Genomic DNA, 19,285 nt, shown 5'->3' on the forward strand with positions numbered 1-19,285 from the left:
ATTTCTCAATTTAAATACTTATTATTAACATTCTTCACAGGTAGCGCGAGAAGAACCACCTGAACCAATACAAGAAAAGGATGAAGAATTGAAAGAACCACCAAAAGTGCCAGAGAAAGTACCGTCACCTGTCAAAAAGCCAATAGTTAAAGAGGAGCCTCCAAAACCCGTTGAAAAGGCGAAAGAACCAGAAGACAGTCCAAAACCTGATGAGGCAATGGAAGACAGTCAAGATGATAAGTGAGTATTATATAGTAAAAAAGTGTGTGTGCCGAGCACACGTGTCAGAAGTGAAACTTCTTTGGCAAGATTTTAAGATATCAAAAGCCTTACTCCATGACATGATAGTTTTGCCCTCAACGCAATGAAATTTTACTCTCAACGCGACTAAAGAAGTTTCACTTCAAACAAGTTGATCATCTGTAATGGGTCTTACCTAAGACTGAAAAAATTCTGGATAAAATCAAATTCCACATTAGATTAGACTAGATGTAATATATTGAAGATAAATTTTTCGAATCCACAATACCACAAGATTAGTTTTCTAGTAATATATTTTTACAGGAGTCAATCGTCGGTAAAAGAAGAAGAAAATGTTCAAGAACCAGGTAATAAGATAATAGATATTCATTAAAATAATTAGAGATAATATATTTAATATTGAAAATAATTACTATGGCTATGAGTTGACCATATTATGACCAGTTCAAAAGGGTTCAATTCCCTGTGACATTAAAAAAGCTTGTTTTCCAAAAAAGGAAGTTCTATACTTTTCTGTATAGAATTTTCCACTTAAAAAATATATGCAAACAATATTCTTCCTTATTAAATGCATAAATTTTTCTTTTTAGAACAACCAATGGAGGTTGACCAGAAGCCAGAGGATAATGATGAAAAGGAAAAGGAACAAGAGCAGGAAATAGAAAAGGAAGTGGAAAAGGAGAAAGAACAGGAAAAGGTACAGGAACAGGAAAAGGTACAAGAGAAGGAACAGGAAAAGGAAAAACAAGATGTAAAGGATAAAAAAGAGGATAAGCCAGAAAAGATGGAACAAGACGATGACAGCGAAAAGGATAAGGAGAATCGTGATGAAGAGGAAAGTGATGAGGTTTGTGTTTATTTTTAGAAATAATAATTACAAAATGGATTTTCTGAAGTGATAGTTGAGCAGAAGTAGCGATCTAAACAAGTCTAGTAACATTTAAAAAATCAAATGAGATTCTAAAGCACATTGAAGAATCCATATTCATAGTAATTACTTTTTTTATAACTTGAAAGCTTGGAGTAAGAGATGTTAAAAAAAGATGTTAATAGAATAGATAGATGTCAATAGTTACTAATAAAATAAAATATGTAAATTTTATTTTATTAGTAACTATTTTTATCACCATCTATATCTATAACTACTGTTAGTTACTTAACTGTAATTAATTCCACTGACTGATCAAACATTAAAATACTTTGTCAAAAAAGATATATGTAAAGAACTTATTTGTTATGTTGTGATGTGAAAAATCACCTTAATTCTCTTAAGGTTAAGTCTTACGGTTATTATTTACTAGCTTCCACCCACGACTTTGTACGTGCATCCCCGTTTTTCCCCGTTCCCGCAAGAATTTCGGGAAATCCTTTCTATGCGGATGCCTACGTCCTAACATCTACCTGCATGCCACATTTCAGCCCGATACGTCCAGTGGTTTGGGCTGTGCGTTGATAGATCACTATATCAGTCACCTTTGAGTTTTATATATATAGATGTTGTGATGTAAAAAATCACCTTTATTCTCTTAAGGTTAAGTCTTACGGTTATTATTTATTTGTTTTGTTATGGAAAATTATTCGCCTATTAATTGCACATAATATTGACGTGACAACGTCTTATAAATTGGTTTGCCGGGTGACACTTCAAGAAACTGCGTTACGCTCCGCTCACGTTATGCGCTCACAATGAGAGCGAGTGAGAGGCACGCGGGCATGGTTAGCTCGCCTAAGAGCGAGAGAGACAGACATAAAAAGTCGTTGTCACGTAAAACTTTCGCACGTATACCGACTTTACAGGCAACCAATTTTTTTCACACAGAAACAACAAGAGCTAACAGAAGACGACGAGTGGGATATACTAAATGAAAAGCTCCTCGTAAAGGAGCAAGAGAGGATCGAACGGGAGAAACGACAGGCCGAGGAGGACGCCAAGTTGTATGAGGAATTGAGCAAAGTAAGTTAACTTTGTAGTTTGTAGTGTAGTATGTGTGGTTTTGGTATATAATAATGTAGTTATGCCTGATAATCTTAATATACATATATAGATCTCGTGTCACAATGTTTGTCCTCAATGGTTAAACCACTTAACCGATTATAATACAATTCGCACACCATTTGCAGTTCGATCCAACTTGAGAGATAGGATAGTTTAAACATGTAGGTACCACGGGCGAAGCCGGGGCTATAAATAGTTATAGATATATTTCTAGATATTTTGTTATGTGGGTACAGAGTAAAAAGAGATGCTTGAACAAGCTCGGAGGTTAGAATAATAATGTAGTGGTAGTTAAAAATAAGAATCCATAAACAGTGGTAATAGTTTACTGGTTTGAAAACACAGTACATTGGAAATTGTTGTCGTTTCAATATCTATTATATAAATTCATCAAATTCAATATGTAGTTGGTATTTTGATTTTAATAAATGGGTAAATGGTCAGCCAGGGAAGTATGATAAAATTGACCATTATAAAATATATTAATATTCTTTTTATGGAGCAAATCACTTGAACATAGGTCAAGACAGGTAGTATGTTTTATATTTTGCTATATCCACACTTATGTGTCTATAAACTAACATATTATACTTAACTATAAGTTTTACGTAAATTTATTACGCCCATCTAGTTTTTTGTTTTGTTTTTGTTAATATAATAACGTTAAACTCACAAATAATCTTTTGTTACTCAGAATCCGATAAAGCTGCAGCGTTTAAAACGCAAGCAAGAAAAGAAAGCGAGATGGAGTAACTACTATAGAACTATTGAGGCGACGAATGAGATACTGACACCACCTCCGGAGGTCAATGTTTTGTCTATTTAATAATATAATATAGTAGCATGGAGTAAAGCTTTTTTTTAAGATGAATCTCTGGAAATGCTGTTTCGATTTCATATTCCAATCTATAAACTTTAAACATAGTAATATTTTCAAAATTTTAACGAAAGATTGAAAAAAAGAAGTATCATTGATATATTCAGAATACCTATAAATATTGCGCTATAAAAACGTTATAAAAGGAAAATTACTAACATAAAAAATTTACGGTCACAACCAGTAGAAATCATATAAAAATATTTAAATAGAAAAGTTGAAAATCAATATGTAGTAACATTTCTTTGATGATATTTGTCTTTGAATTTATAACTTATGAAATATATCAATTGCAGCCTGAAGCCATGCTACAAAGGAACGAAAGTGTGGATCAAAAGTCGACTGAGCCAGACTTGAACGACAATCGAGTGACGCTATCATGGTGTAAGTAATACTTGCTTATCTATATACATTTAATAAAATCGTAGGAGTCAAAACTGTACATTAAATTTTTTTTAAAGTATACTTGGGGCGTGATCTACAGTGGATACCGAAACTAAAAATATAGTTTTTAGAATTTTTGTCTGTTTGTCTGTATGTATGTACGGGCTAATGTTAAGAGTGACCCAACGAGCTATGGAGAGAGCAATGCTCGGAATTTCTCTGCGTGACAAGATCCGCAATACGGAAATTCGCAGACGAACGAAGGTAACTGACATTGCTTTCAGAATCTCTAAACTAAAATGGCAGTGGGCAGGCCACATAGCCCGCAGGACCGATGCTCGTTGGGGAATACAGGTCCTTGAATGGCGACCACGAACCGGACGGCGCACTGTTGGACGCCCTCCCACTAGATGGTCGGATGATATAGTTAAGACAACTGGGCGCAGATGGTTAAGCAAAGCCAAAGATGTGAATGAAATGAACTGTGGCACAGTATGGGGGAGGCCTGCGTCCAACAGTGGACTTATCCGGGCTGAATGGATGGATGGATGGATGGATGATGTACGGGCTAATCTCAGGATGGACTTAAAATTTGGTATAGAGATAGCTTGAGACCTGAGGAAGGACTCTTTCAAAATTCATCAAATAAAGTTCATTCATTAATTCATATAATTAATTAATAATCTTTATAATTCTCACCCCACAGACGACAGTGACCTCAACCAATACCTCGAGTTACCCGAACTAAACAGTGTAATAGCGCTAAGCGAAGGTGCGTTCTCACACGCGTGGGCGGGCACCAGAGCCACGCACGGGGTGCAAGATCAGCGGGTTTGTTTTGAGGTGAATATAATTATTATGTTTTTATTTATTTGTTTGATGTCAATTACATTTCCCACAGCCGGAGGCCCTAAAAGAGACGAGATTTACTTTAACACATTTAATAATTAAAATGAAACTTTTACACACATATCTGCTCTGTGCAGACCGGAGTTAAGGAATCATTATACATTTTTAATAATTATTCTAAAGAAGTCTTAAAAGCTAACACAGCAAAACCACGCTCGCATTCCGTTCCCATGCGAACGGCGTAGTCAACAGTTTGCTGTTAAGGCCGGTACATAAAGTCGTATTATATTATTTTTTTTAGAGTTCTGAACCACAAAAAAAAAAACGGAACTCTTAGCTTGTTTTTCCATCAATAATTAGCGACGATATGTAGTGATGAATGTGTTTATAAAGAACCAATAGTATCAAATCATGCTGAAATTCATATGGAATAGTTGACACCCTTCAAGCTGTGTGAGCTTCAAAAATCGTACTACTTTATACGCATTAAATCAAATGCAAGAAAATATTGAAAAAAATCGAAAGATCGATCTTCTCCATAGAAACTACTTTCCGAATCGGTGGTAATTTATTATGACGATTCAAATGTGTCCTTAATTGAATAAATAAATGTTTGAATTTGAAAGCAACACTGATCATAATTAAACACAGAAATGGGATAATATTTCGCGCAATGAATATGATAAAATAACACACTATTAAAAGTTATGAGTTATGACACAACTATATTAAAATATTTTATAGGTACGAGTCGGTACAGTCGTAACAACCAACGAATCGGCTGAGAAAGAAACAGTACTGAACGGTCTAAGAATCGGATGGTCGACCGACGATTCCAGCTTACATCTTGGTGAGTAATTAATTTTAATATATTTTTAGGTGAAATGAAAACGATACGTTAGGCCTGTTTAGGTTATTATTTGAGGATTAGAATTAAATCTCTTTAAAGTTAATTTAAATAGACATTTATAACATCAGTACATATTATCGCGATCTTCGCTGTTCGTTACCCACTACATATTAATTTTTACAGGCGTATTTTAGTGAAAAGATTAAAAAATATATTCTAGTATGTTACGAAAATGGCCATTTTGATAATGTAAATCTTATACAGGGTGTCCCACTGTTGGTATGCTAAGCTCAAAGGAGGTTATAGTTTTGCATACGCTGAGTATGTAAAAAATACTTATAAAATTCCAGACGCATTTTTTTTTCAAATAGATGAATTCTTAAAACTCTATGTGTACACCCACAACAAGCAACCCGCCAAACTTTGCCACCAGCACGTGACCTATCGTTTAAGATTATGTTTTCAAAGACAAAATGCTCACATTAGAGAAGCGGTATATGCAGATTGCGCGAAGTTAGAGAAGAAAACATGGATTTTCAGGAAAAATTTACCAAAAATTTTTTGATGTAATTTTGTTGTTTAAGTATTTTTTACGTGATCAGTGTATGCAAAACTACAAGTCCCTTCGCGCTTAGTATACCAATGGTGGGACACCCTGTATATAAAATTCTCGTGTCACAATGTTAGTCTGCATACTCCTCCGAAACGTGTGGACCGATTCTCATGAAATTTTCTGTGCATATCGGGTAAGTCTGAGAATCGGCCAACATCTATTTTTCATATGTACCACGGGCGAAGCCGGGGCGGACCGCTAGTGATTTTTATAAATCTTTAACCCATTGAACCCCATGCGGCCCGATCGGTCCCAGACACAATAGATTTTCTATTGTGTCTGTGGTTCCGGGGCCTGAGTTATTAAAAGCTAATTCCATATTTTGAAGTGAAACTTCTTTATCGGGGTTGGAAAAAAATTTAGTGTAACTTTTTTCGTTACGCGCCATCTTGTTTTTATCCCTACCACGCGTGATTGACGTATTTCTGTAAAGTTGCATATAGTAAATTATTTTTTGAAAAATAAGGTCTTAAAGAAGTTTCACTTCTTACGTGTGTACTCTAGTACACGCACACATTTTTTTTAAAGCTGATTCAAAATAATTCTGATTTTTAACGTTTATTAAGATTACTTTGAACAATATTTTAAATATATGAATACATTTTGAACAGGTGAGGGTGAATTGAGTTTCGGTTACGAAAGTACGGGCCGCGCCGTGCACAACGGAGAGTTCAAAGAGTACGGCAAGGAGTTTCAAGAGAAGGACGTTATTGGAGCTTATTTGGTGAGTTCCTTACAAAATCTTCACTATCACTATAGTAATAAAGAGGAAATATTTGTATTTTTGTATGACACAAACACACTGAAAAACTGCTTACAATTTTTAATTACAATATATAAACAATAAAAAAGCTAAATGTTATGTTATGGTTAGGGAGCCAGGTGCAAATTGGGTTCATTATTTCCTCTCAAGAGATAATTCGTCAGAAGCATCAGAGTATAGTATTATAAAGCCTCGTGAACGTCAGCTGGCGCTCGGTTGGGGGGGTGAGCGGTTGTAGCCTCCCACGCACGTAGGAAAAAAAAATACATTCATTCATTTCCTCTCAGCTAAAAATTTGTCAAATTGTAGCTAACCCAATATCTCAACGAAAAAAAATAATCAGCTGGTTACAGCATGGTGTATTAAACGTCAGCTGGTGTCTCGAACATGAAAAAAAATAAAATATTTTCCGTGATTTCCTCTCAAACAAAAATTTACCTGATGATAGCTTATATGTAACTGTGGATAAATATATAAGTCAGCTGGCTGTATCTTGGTGGAAAAACCGTCAGCTGATACTTTGGAAGTTATTACATAGGAGTTCGACAAAAGCATCTATTGCCAATTTATATGCATCAGCTGACTAGGTTTTCCTCAACTTATTGCTAGCTGATTTTTTTTATTTATCGCATCAGTATATTAACAATCAGCTCACAAATTTTCATCTGAGAGGAAATGACGTATCTTTAATAATTATTCGACATTGCGCTTCAATATAAGAGTTGAGTTGAAATAAACATTCAGTATCAATATTTTTGAAACGAATAAGTATGTAATCAAATAATTTTATATATTTAAATAATTAAATAATCAATTAGCAATCAATTCAATCAATTATCATTGTTTATCAAGTTTATAATATATTAATAAATATTATTTATCGAGTAACTAGTTCATTTATTTCTTATTGATTATTTAATTATTTAAATATATAAAATTATGTCATAAGATCGGCTGCTGGCTCCCGGACCATTACAATTACATTAAAATGAATGTTAATTTTGCTATCTTTGTGCACACATTATGCATTATTTATTTATTTATACACTTGTTATAAAAAAAATTGTGTAAGACGACGTTACATTTTTAAATACATTTATCCCAAATATATTAGTACTATTGAGAAGAATTGAACTAGATACAGGTAAATTTCCTGCTTTTATATTCTATTGTGCTATTCTTATGGGTAACACTGCATAAAAGCAGGTACATCAATAATTTGTATTTACTCTCATTTGTTATTTTGTAACACTTGAGATCGCAAGCAGAATTACATCTATTTTAAAAGGCCTTTTTAGTTTTTTGTAGTTAATATTCTTTGAAGGCGAGGTAATCATTTTATCCGTAGATCTATTTGTTTTATGTATTCCCTATAAGTAGGTATAGCTCGTGTGTTATTCTGATGTGTGTTATTATTGCCTAAATTAATTACTGTTTAGTTAAATTGTAATTATGTTGCTTAACATATATAACTAATTCGATTGAATTGAGTATTATAGTTATGACGTCACAATATGGCGCTAACTGTATCCTATTCTTAGTTGAATCACAGTATTAATTAACATTGCAATATAATAATTAAATAATCGTTTTTCCTACCAGGATCTCCAATCGAGTCCATGCAAAATATTCTACACGCTAAACGGTGTAGAATTAGGTACTGCGTTTGAATTTGATAAAGCGCAATTGGGCGATCGTGCTCTATTCCCGCATGTATTGACGAAGAATATGTGCTATAAAGTCAATATGGGGTATGAGAGGTGAGTTGAAATATTGTTTAATAGTAGGTAATTCTGTATTTTATCGCAAAGTAGACGATTATTTGAAACTAGCTTCCGCCCACAACTTTGTACGTGCATCCCCGTTTTTCCCCGTTCCCGCAAGAATTTCGGGAAATCCTTTCTATGCGGATGCCTACGTCCTAACATCTACCTGCATGCCAAATTTCAGCCCGATACGTCCAGTGGTTTGGGCTGTGCGTTGATAGATCACTATATCAGTCACCTTTGAGTTTTATATATTATATAGATGTATAATAATATGTTCGTTATAGTGTACAGATATGTTGCATAAGTGGATATGTAAAAAACTATTTTTGTATCCAAACATATTTTTATATCCTAAAACATACAACATACTGGACTTAAGATAGTAAATAAAGTCTGATCGCAATATAATTGAAATCAATAATCATGGTAACTTTCATATTGATATCACGTTCATTAAAATAATGAGTAACACAAACTTGACCGTGTAACTTTACTTGAAAAGTAAACGGAACATTTTCCTGTCTTCAAATAATGCTGTTGTATGTTTAATATATGCTACATATTGAGGCAGGTAAATCAATATTTTGTATTTACTCTCGTTCATTCTTTAATGATCGAGATCGCAAGCGAAATTACAATACCTTCATGACTTATTCCACACTTTAATTATACTCTTGTATACATACTTGTATATACATACATACTAGGGATGTAACGATACATGATTTTGCCGATACGATACCGATACCGATATTTGTAGTAATGTATCGGCGATACCGATACCGATACCGATATCGATGGCTTGGTAGAAAAATAAATAGTGAATTATGCATAAAAAGTTACCAACATTTAACAGAGACAACTGTTAATCGTATTCTTTTAAATAAAAATGTCAAATCAAAAAACAACAAAACCATTTATTTTAGTACTAGCGGTCCGCCCCGGCTTCGCCCGTGGTACATACATATTTACGTTTTCTCTACATAAGAACCATCCTCGTACTTCAAGGAATATAATAGAAAAGAATTATCGAAATCGGTTCAGCCGTTCACACGTGATGCCGTGACAACGCGAAACGGGTGCAGACCCGCCGCCTTTTTATAGCTCCCGCCGCGAAGCGCGTCGAACGCGGCAACTGATACACAAAAATAATCCTTATGGCATGATTCTGTATTCACGCGCGATGACTTATAGCGTATTTCATGTATAACTTTGGTGTTTCTACACCGATTTACATGATTCTTTTACTATAACCTGCCCAGGAGTATGAAGAATAATTGTGCCAAATTTGGTTAAAATCCGTCGTGTAGTTTTTGTTTCTATAACGAATATACAGACAGACAGACAGACAGACAAAAATTTTACTGATTGCATTTTTGGCATCAGTAGCGATCCCTTATCACCCCTTCATAGTTTTTTTTAAATATATTTCATGTACAGAATTGGCCTCTCTACAGATTTATTATAAGTATAGATTATTATTTTACGAAGTCAGTTAAACTTTAAGTAATACACATACAATCAGTACTTATAAAAGTTTACTATTGGTAGAGTTTTTTCAGAAAACAAAGTGCGCACGCGCGGGCGGCCTCCCGCATCGTTCATTGGGCGCGGGTTTTTGAATTATTTGATATCAAAAAAATTGGTTGTTTGTAAAGTACGATCGAGATGTTTACGTGATAACATAATGCAGTGGCAGCGCTCGAGATGAAACGGGAGATTGGTCCGTCTCTCTCTCGTTATTACCTGCGATCGCGCTCGTGAGGTTTTGGTGTGACACAAGTTTATGAACATGTCACCCGACTAAAACGATTTTAAAAACGTTATCACGTTAAAAATTAAAAATATTCAAAATTATTTATATCTTTCCTTTACATAAACAAATTTGTGATTGGAGCACTCCTAGTAAGCAAATAAAATGCTTGTGTCAGTAGGTTCCGCTCTTCCTTAACACTATTACAGAAACAGAAATAAAACAATATGAATGAATACAATGCAAAAACATAAAAGAAAAGAAAGAATTTAATAAAAAAATATCGATATCGGCTGATTTATTATCGGCGATACCGATATATCGGCTTGCCGATATATCGGCCGATATATCGGTATCGGTATCGGTATCGTTACATCCCTAATACATACAAATACATAATTTAAAAAAAATCGTTCTTCTCAATCCTTTTAGTATCCTTATCTTTTGCCGTCGCTAAATACATTACTAGGATATTAAGAAAACAAACTAAATAAAATGTCACAAACAGATTTATACAAAAAAATCTTAATTATTAGATACAATCTGCTAACGCGTACGAAAATCGTGCGCAAACGCATCGAAGTGCCGATCGAGCAAATCTTAGATGAGAAGCGGAAACGCGAAGAAGAAATCAAGAAGAGAAAAGAAGAGATGGCCAGAAAGAGACAGGAGAGACAGAAAAAGAGACGAGAGGTAAATTTCGATACAAATATTATAAAATAAATAGTTTTTTATGGCTTTTAAATATAAGTAAATGACATTCTTTAATATTAGGTTTGGAAGTTATAATTGGAAAAATAATTGTGGTTAAAGTGGAAGATTTCTATTACGACATGTGTTGTGTTGTAAATACGTAGTTATTAAGTGTTGGTTAATCGAATGATTCACAACCATGAAAAATTGTACCAAATGTGCTTTTTGGTAAGGAACATTTTTGTAAGAAAATGGTCGAATATTTATTTTATTTTATTTCTTGTCAATTATCTACAAAGGTATAATGAAATAATATTTCCCTGTGTTTAAAGTAAATTTAATCCCCACAGGATAGAGAGAAAGCGGAGAAAGAGCGAAAAGAGAAAGCAGCAGAAGAAGACAAAAAGAATGACAGCATGGAAACGGACAACGATAAGGATGAGTCGGTGGACAAGAGCGAGGATGGCAAGGATGAGGATGGCAAGGATGAAGATAAGGGGAAGGAGGATGGCAAGGATGAGGATGGCAAGGATGAAGATAAGGGGAAGGAGGAAGGCTTGGTAAGTTTGTGTGTATTGTAATTAGTGTTATATTAATATGTATGTAATATGCTAGTATGGAAATAGACAACGATAAGGATGAGTCGGTGGACAAGAGTGAGGATGGCAAGGATGAGGATAAGGAGAAGGAGGATGGCGTGGTAAGTTTGTGTGTATTGTTTTTAGTGTTATTTATAGTAGTTTGGATCTAGTATGATAGTATAGAATTAGACAAGGATGATTAGGATGAGTCGGTGGACAAAAGTGAGGATGGCAAGGATGAGGATGAGGAGGATGGGCTGGTAAGTTTATTATTGTAATAGTAAATGCAATTTGCAATACAACTAAGAATAGGTAAGTCAAGGACCTCCATGTGTCAATTACCCGATGATATAATATTGTTTTTAGAAAGGATTCTATTATTATTTTTAGAAATAATACTATGGAAATTCACTTCAATTAAAATACTGAATGTTTATACAGTTTTTTTAAGGACTATTATCTCAAAAGTATCTAACAATTCTACATGTTATAATACACACATTTTCCTGTCTTTAAATAATACTGTTGTGCGTTTATTTGTACAATAAAACGAGGCAGGTATATCAATATTTTGTATTTACTCTCGTTTATTCTATAATATTCGAGATCGCAAGTGAAATTACATTATTTCCTAAACTATGAATTAAAAATTAGGCGACACAATATGGTACAGAATTGATCCTATTTTTTGTTAAATCGCAGTATCAATTCGTACAGTTGTTTTAAGTGAATGTAAAAACATACAATATAAAGTGAAGTCCCATGTCCCCAAGTGGGGTAAGGGGCAGATGCATTATACATCTGTTTCACTGATCGATTTTCTTTAGGGACAAGTAGGTGATCAGCCTTCTGTGTCCTGCCAGACCGAGACATTTTTTTTTCTTCGTCTCCACCAGGAATCGAACCCCGACCCCTCGGAGCTACGCTCACGCGTCAACCACTGTACCAACACATTCGTATAAACTATAATTATTACTATTATAATGTTAGTACAAAAAAGATGTATATACTGACATACAAGTGTACTAACTTATGCGAAATGTTCAGGAAAATGGTGTAAAAACTGAAGACAATGCTGAGGAAGCGGTTGAAGTGAAGACTGAACCGGCGGAAGCAGATGACGGTAAAGCTGATAGCGAGAATAAAGAAGAAACCGGTTTGTACATTTATTCTTTTAAATATTTGTAGGCGTCAGGCTCCGAGATTGATTTAAAAGAACACGAAGGTCTCCACAAAATCACTTGGTATTACAATTATGACCATTAAAAAAAAAAAATATCACAAATAAGTTATAGTAAGCTCGTAATAGATGTGCACTGGGCAACGCTCGGCGCACGAATGACCCGAGTCGTGCGCGCGCGCTGCTTTATATTGGTTCGCCGTTCGTTATTTTTTTAAAACCTCGACGGTGGCGCCGTATTGACATATCGGGAAAAAATATGTTGATGTAGTCTTGTTTTTTTGTGAATGTTGTACAATGTTTGTGTGTGTGTATTTCAAGATGTTTTAAGTTTACCTGTGTCCATGCCAGGCGTAAATTATTATTATAAATTCTTATTTATGTTTAAGGACCTGATTTTTTATGTTTCAATACATAAATAACGTAACTCTACGACTAATAGCAGCAGAGTATCTTTAAGTTTAAATAATAAATACCTAATAAATTATTATTGCAACAGGTGAGGTTCCAGAAGTGACTGAAGACCAAGTGATGCTCGGAGCCAAACTCGACAAGAGGGTCAGGTTTGTTATCAGGTAAAGAATGTTTTTAATATTTTTACTTCAATAAAAAATGTGCCCAAGAATTCAATATATTATATTGAATTCTTGGGCACATTTTAATACACATACAATTAGGAAGTCTTAACAATAATATATCATACATATTTAGCCATATTTTTTAAAGCATTACAACCAAGGTGTAACTGGAAAAGTCTCTACTGGAAACTTGTAATGATTATCATTGATCATATCATAAAAACATTCATATTCTTGAATATAACACAACTCAAAATGAGAAGTATTGCTCTACTACTTACAGAAAAATTCGTCAAACCTCGGTTCCACAACCAATTTAATATTTATTAATTACTTGATTGGTATTCCACGTAATCTCCTCAAGCTGCGCACCATTTTATTGTTTTAATCTGCTAGTTATATAAAAATAAGTCGGGTTTTCCTTCCTGACGCTATAACTCCAGAACGCACGAACCGATTTCCACGGTTTTGCATTCGTTGGAAAGGTCTCGGGCTCCGTGAGGTTTATAGCAAAGAAAAAGGTGTCTCTGGTGGCGAAACGGAGTCGCCCGGTTTGCTAGTTATTTATAAAATTTTAATATAATATTATTTGTTTCAGACACACAGTAGAAGAAGAGCTAGATGGCCCAGAGGCCTGTCTCGTGCCCGGTTATGTTTTCATATCACAGGCCGATCTAGTTGAAGGCCCTAGGAGACCTAACTCTAATTCTGAATGCGAGGTAAGCACTAATTTATTGTTAAAAGTTAGGCCTTTTGTTCACTACAGGAAATAATGTCCCAAGGAATGTTTACAGATTTGACAGAGATTTGTCGCAAAGTGGACATTTTTAATTTTTATTTAATGTCTAGAGGATATTCTTTATACCAGCAGATGTTGTCAACGTGTTGAACATTTATATAACTTAGTATTAAACTACTCCACGGAGTTGTAGGCGATCAAGCAAACATGGATCTCGCAGTATTGTATCGAAGAAATTATCTACTTTATGTGATTGGGAGTTGAAGAATTTTATACAAGTTTTCTTTGTAAAACGACATAACAAGGATCTACTTAGCGTAGGGCAATCGACTTAGAAATATTGGGATTTATTTACACCGCCTATAAATCAATGGAATCCCGTGAGACAAACGCAGGCATGTGAAACTATAATAATATATACATAAATGTTTTATATATTATGTTTGTCCATTGTTGTATGTTTATATAAAACTTGATAAAATCCTAATAGGAATCCGTATGCGGTCGGTGGTAATACATTGACCGGCGATGCGACGGCTTGTCTACATCACAAGGTACGATTTATAGTGACAGTACATACAAAATTTATTTTATTCACGCCATTTTTAATGTTTAAAAACGATTAGATGTATATTTGATATTGGGTGGGTAGTTAGAAAATATTTTTAAATGGGACAGTTTAAATATGGAAGTGGGGGGAAGGAATGTATGAGAATTCTACAGATATAAATATATTTACAGGATAGTTTTTCTATTTATGGGGTTATGACACAGTCAAAATAATATCCTATATGACAATGCTTGTTATGAAGATTTATAAGAACTTTTATAATAATCTACTGAAATATACACATTTTATGATATAGTTCTTGCTACAAACGAGATTTTAAACATATTAATTCATCTAATGATCTACTGAATTTCTGTTTCACAATAATATTACTTAAAATATATTTATATGGTCGTCGGATTTGGAATATATTCTACGTGTGTATTGCACAACTTTTAGAAACTTTACTTTACAGGAATCTACTATATCAGGAATGATGCTCTATCTTCGATGTTAAAACTTATTAATATTATTCATGTTTATGAATCAATTTAATTATGTTTTCACTGCAGATATTTAAGCCATCGACAGTATAGGATGTGATCTACTCGGCATAACTACATGCAGGACAAATGGATATAATTTTTTGTCGTTTTTAGTATGCCATTTTTATATTTCAGTCGCTGATGGAAATATTTTAATATATATTTCCCAAGTGGTCTCGAACCTTCGACTATTAAGCTCATAACACTCACCAGTTATATATGATTGTAATTTATATAATATCGATAATTTTATGACCACATCGTTCTTAGTTTTTAAGATAATATAACTTATGATATAATTATACCTTGTACGGAATAATTGTTGCAATTGATAAAAGAATCGTAATGTATTTATAATCGTAATCAAGTTTCTCGAAGAATCCGTAAATTGATTTTTATTTAGCACGAGAATTCAAATGAAGCGAAAAAAGGAAATCTGTTATAAATTAGAAAATAATGTTAGAGGTTTAATATTAGATCGTCGCCTATTTTACAGATGCAGTTTTGGAATTTCCTATGGAAAGGAATATAAAGATTATGTTATAATTTCAACTAATCAATATGCAAGCAGATGGACCCTGATAATTTTACTTTTTAGTGTAGTTAAAACAAATATTAGTATAAGATAGATTTATAGTTTACAATAATTGGCAGTAACAGCAGACGTGTCACCTCAGCATATATTCTTAATATTCAAAATTGTAAGGGTACAATTTGTTTTGCAATGATATGGACGAAAATATAGACGAAAAACCGGGTATATCGCCCTCCAGATTTTTAGACTTAATTAAAATAATATATATTTAAATACGTAATCGATCTTGATAATTCGTATTTATCAGGAATAGGAATTCAAGATTCTAGGTTTCAAATTAAGAGACTTACTAATAGTCTTAATAGTCTGCAAATGTTTTTTCTAACCCAATGTGATTGCAGAATAGAAATTTGAGTGGACGTCGATGATAATAACTTTATTTGTGTATAATTTATATCGTGCAGTAGTAATGACAATTACGTTGTGTCTTGGTATACTTGGAATTGTAGTGGCAGTCTTATATATGTTATAATTTTTATTTATGCTTGCTAGAAAGGCAAACGAACAGACGTGTCACCTGAGAAGCATCATTCGGAGCCCATAAGTATTTACTATAAGCGAAATAAATAATAAAGTCAATTTAACTACGAAGGAATTTGTATACAAAGACAGGAGAGTTTTCTTTATTTATTTATTTATTTATTTAAAAAAGGCTTACCAACTAGATACATAATTTTTTGTTCAAACAATTCAATATTTACTTAAAATAAACATTAGTATTTACGTATCTATCTTCTTTATGATTTATTCTTGTTTTTGACGTCTTCGTAGTTACACATACATCCACATCTCAAAGTATATTACCGGTAAGATGATCAGACGTGTCACATGGTAAGCAACAAACGTAGCCTCTAAAAAATACCTGTAAACATAGTTATGATACAATATTGTCCTTGATTTGAGGTGCATGATATGGGTTATATTTTAGATCACTTAACTCCTTAGCTGACTAAATACGAGTGGAATGGCGGACGTTGACAGAATCCGTTTAAATAAAATTGTAACGGAAACGGTACAACATTCTGAGCAGGTGAAGCTTTTGCTTTATATTTTTACTTGTAAAAATAAGATTAGAGGATATTTATGTAACGGAGAAGAATTGAGCAAGTCTTAAGAAGATTTATTTTGTCAGTAGACAACTTTCAGATATGCTATTGCGACATAAATGTTAAGAAACTTTATATATTCATTTCTGCATCGAACGGACCAGCAAGAAGATGGCATATTTAAACTTAGTACATCATCAGAAGAGAGAAGAAAATTATATTAAATATAGATACTATCTATTATACATTAAGCATTTATTATAAGGCATTATCTGCAAAATAAATACAAAACAGTACTTCCTGCAATCCATGTTAGATTTATTGTCTAACATGAACCAAAATACTTGTAACAACATTACGATCGGTTCGTAACGATTCTTGAATAAAATCAATGAATTGGTGTCATAGGAAGAAAAATAGTTGCCCATAAGCAATACAATTCAACGTTACATATATTTTATAGGAAATAATGAGTGTTTTTGGTATAATAAAGCAATTAACGCAAGCAATGAAACAGGTGATCCTCATGGTGGGTATGCCCGGCGCGGGCAAAACGCACTGGGCGCGGAAGCACTGCGAGGAGAATCCAGATAAGCGGTACAATATATTGTCTACCGGGGCACTTTTCGATAAAATGAAGGTATGTGTAGTTAAAACAATTATATATTTTTACACTCACATATACACTATATGTTATATAGAGCAATAATTATGAGTACATACATAAAAAAATGAGAAATATAAAGGTTTTTCCAGATCATGCAATTTACTTGAAGAAGTTCTTGTTAACTTATTCATTTGATTTACTTGTTATATGCAGGCTCTTAAAAAGTGATTGCGGTTACAAATAATCAATTACGCAATACAAGGAAATTGTTATGGCCTTATTTGAGACTTGAATCAATTATTATTTTCAACTTTAGATTGAACATAAAAATAAATTTAGTCTACATAATTTTTTGAAAATAAACACAGACAAACACTGAAAGTAAAAATCCAACTTGTAAACTAATTATTTATTTTATATTTAGGTGGATTGCAAACCGTTCCGTGCGACGTACGAAGGGCGGTGGGACGCGATGGTGTCGAAGTGCGCTAAGTGCGTGCTCAAAATATTGGAAACCGCTAGGGGCAGACGTAGAAACTTCATTTTGGATCAGGTGAGATTTCAAATTAACTTGTTACAAATCTATACATATAATAAATCTGTAGAAGGGTCAATTCTGTACATTGAAAATATTGAAAAAATAAATAGCAGGGGGTGTTACTGGATCGATACCAAACCCAAATATGTGATTAAAAAAATTTTTGTCTGTCTGTCTGTCTGTATGTGAAAACATCACGTGAAAACTAACGGTTCGATTTCGATGAAACTTGGTATAATTATACCTTATTATCATGGGCGTAAAATAGGATACTTTTTATCCTGGAAAAATACGTAGAAAAAAAAATAATCTTAATTTTTCAGTTTTATCCATAGACGTTGTTCTGTAGAACCGCGAACACACGTTGCGTATTATTATAGGCCGAGCCGTATTTGGGTCCAATAGATATTTATAAGATGTCATTGTCAGAGTTAATCAAAATGGAGACCATCCACGCGAAGACCGACATCCGCGCGGACGGAGTCGCGGGCGGAAGCTAGTGCATAATAAAACGTGCATTTAGTGGAAAAAATATTCCCCTCATAGTTGTTAACAATAACAAAAAATTAAAATGTTTTTGTCGTCTAAGCTAGAGTATATGCAATTCAAAGTGAGAGACTTTAAGGCACCTTTTAATAACAACTTTTGTGAAAAATTCTTTAAGTATATAAAACTAGGTTTCCGCCCGCGGCTTCGTCCGCGCAGTCAAAGAAAAACCCGCATAGTTCCCGTTTCCGTGGGATTTCCGGGATTGCGTCATTTTCCCGGAATAAAAAGTAGCCTATGTCATGCATGCATGCATGCTATGCTATGCATGTAAAATTGGTTCAGTAGTTTAGGCGTGATTGAGTAACAGACAGACAGACAGAGTTAGTTTCGCATTTATAATATAAGTATGGATTTCATAAACATTATCTGTTATGAAATAAATTTCGTGAAAATTCTGATTCAGTACTATATTTTCAATTTCAATTATAATTTGCCTTTTTTTCATCCAATATTCAATAATAATGCAACAATTTTCCACAGACGAATGTCTACCCGTCAGCACAACGCCGCAAGTTACGCGAATTCGAAGGCTTCAAGCGAATCGCCGTAGTGATAGTGCCTTCAGTTGAAGAGTTAGCCAAACGACAAGCGTCCCGGGAAACTGCTGATGGCAAGGAGGTGCCCGATCCTGCTGTCGTTGATATGAAAGGTTATTGCTACGCTCCTGTTGGTCTTAGCGTGATGATATAATTATAGCCTATAGATCGAGCCTCGAAAAATGGGCTATCAACAACAACAACAATAAGATATAGTAAAAAAAACTACTTGTCAGTTATTCCGTGGCTTGTAATACCGCACGCAGACCTTTTTATAATGTATTCTTATTTCTTGTATACTAACTATAAAACTGGTTATATTTTAGGTTTTTTAACCAGCTCTTCTTTATACAATTGAGTTAAATACTTTAATTAACAATATTAAGTTGATTGTAGCTATTTCCATTTTCAACTAATTAATTTTCAATACCAT

The 19,285-nt window shown here is 33.7% G+C and overlaps 1 protein-coding gene across 3 annotated transcripts in view; it reads left to right on the forward strand.

The window, feature by feature from the left end:
• LOC149896864 (uncharacterized) overlaps window positions 1–19,285 on the forward strand; it is a 28,134-nt gene that overhangs the window by 1,914 nt on the left and 6,935 nt on the right. For 2 of the 3 annotated variants that reach the window (XM_090117358.1, XM_090117359.1), the window contains exons 3-20: window positions 41–240; window positions 565–608; window positions 852–1,108; window positions 2,081–2,215; window positions 2,952–3,062; window positions 3,431–3,518; window positions 4,225–4,361; window positions 5,112–5,217; window positions 6,442–6,554; window positions 8,196–8,353; window positions 10,652–10,808; window positions 11,159–11,368; window positions 12,437–12,545; window positions 13,069–13,144; window positions 13,746–13,866; window positions 17,140–17,262; window positions 17,654–17,782; window positions 18,797–18,965. In XM_090117358.1, the coding sequence (XP_089973484.1) occupies window positions 41–240; window positions 565–608; window positions 852–1,108; window positions 2,081–2,215; window positions 2,952–3,062; window positions 3,431–3,518; window positions 4,225–4,361; window positions 5,112–5,217; window positions 6,442–6,554; window positions 8,196–8,353; window positions 10,652–10,808; window positions 11,159–11,368; window positions 12,437–12,545; window positions 13,069–13,144; window positions 13,746–13,866; window positions 17,140–17,262; window positions 17,654–17,782; window positions 18,797–18,965 (2,443 nt within the window). The remainder of the gene's footprint in view (window positions 1–40; window positions 241–564; window positions 609–851; window positions 1,109–2,080; window positions 2,216–2,951; window positions 3,063–3,430; window positions 3,519–4,224; window positions 4,362–5,111; window positions 5,218–6,441; window positions 6,555–8,195; window positions 8,354–10,651; window positions 10,809–11,158; window positions 11,369–12,436; window positions 12,546–13,068; window positions 13,145–13,745; window positions 13,867–17,139; window positions 17,263–17,653; window positions 17,783–18,796; window positions 18,966–19,285) is intronic. The other variant, XM_090117360.1, reaches the window with a different exon arrangement.

The sequence above is a fragment of the Colias eurytheme genome, chromosome 27 (assembly GCF_061535395.1).
Source record: "Colias eurytheme isolate Ceu_HAF_F1 chromosome 27, ilColEury1 Martin Lab GWU primary, whole genome shotgun sequence".
In the NCBI taxonomy this organism is placed as follows: domain Eukaryota; kingdom Metazoa; phylum Arthropoda; class Insecta; order Lepidoptera; family Pieridae; genus Colias; species Colias eurytheme.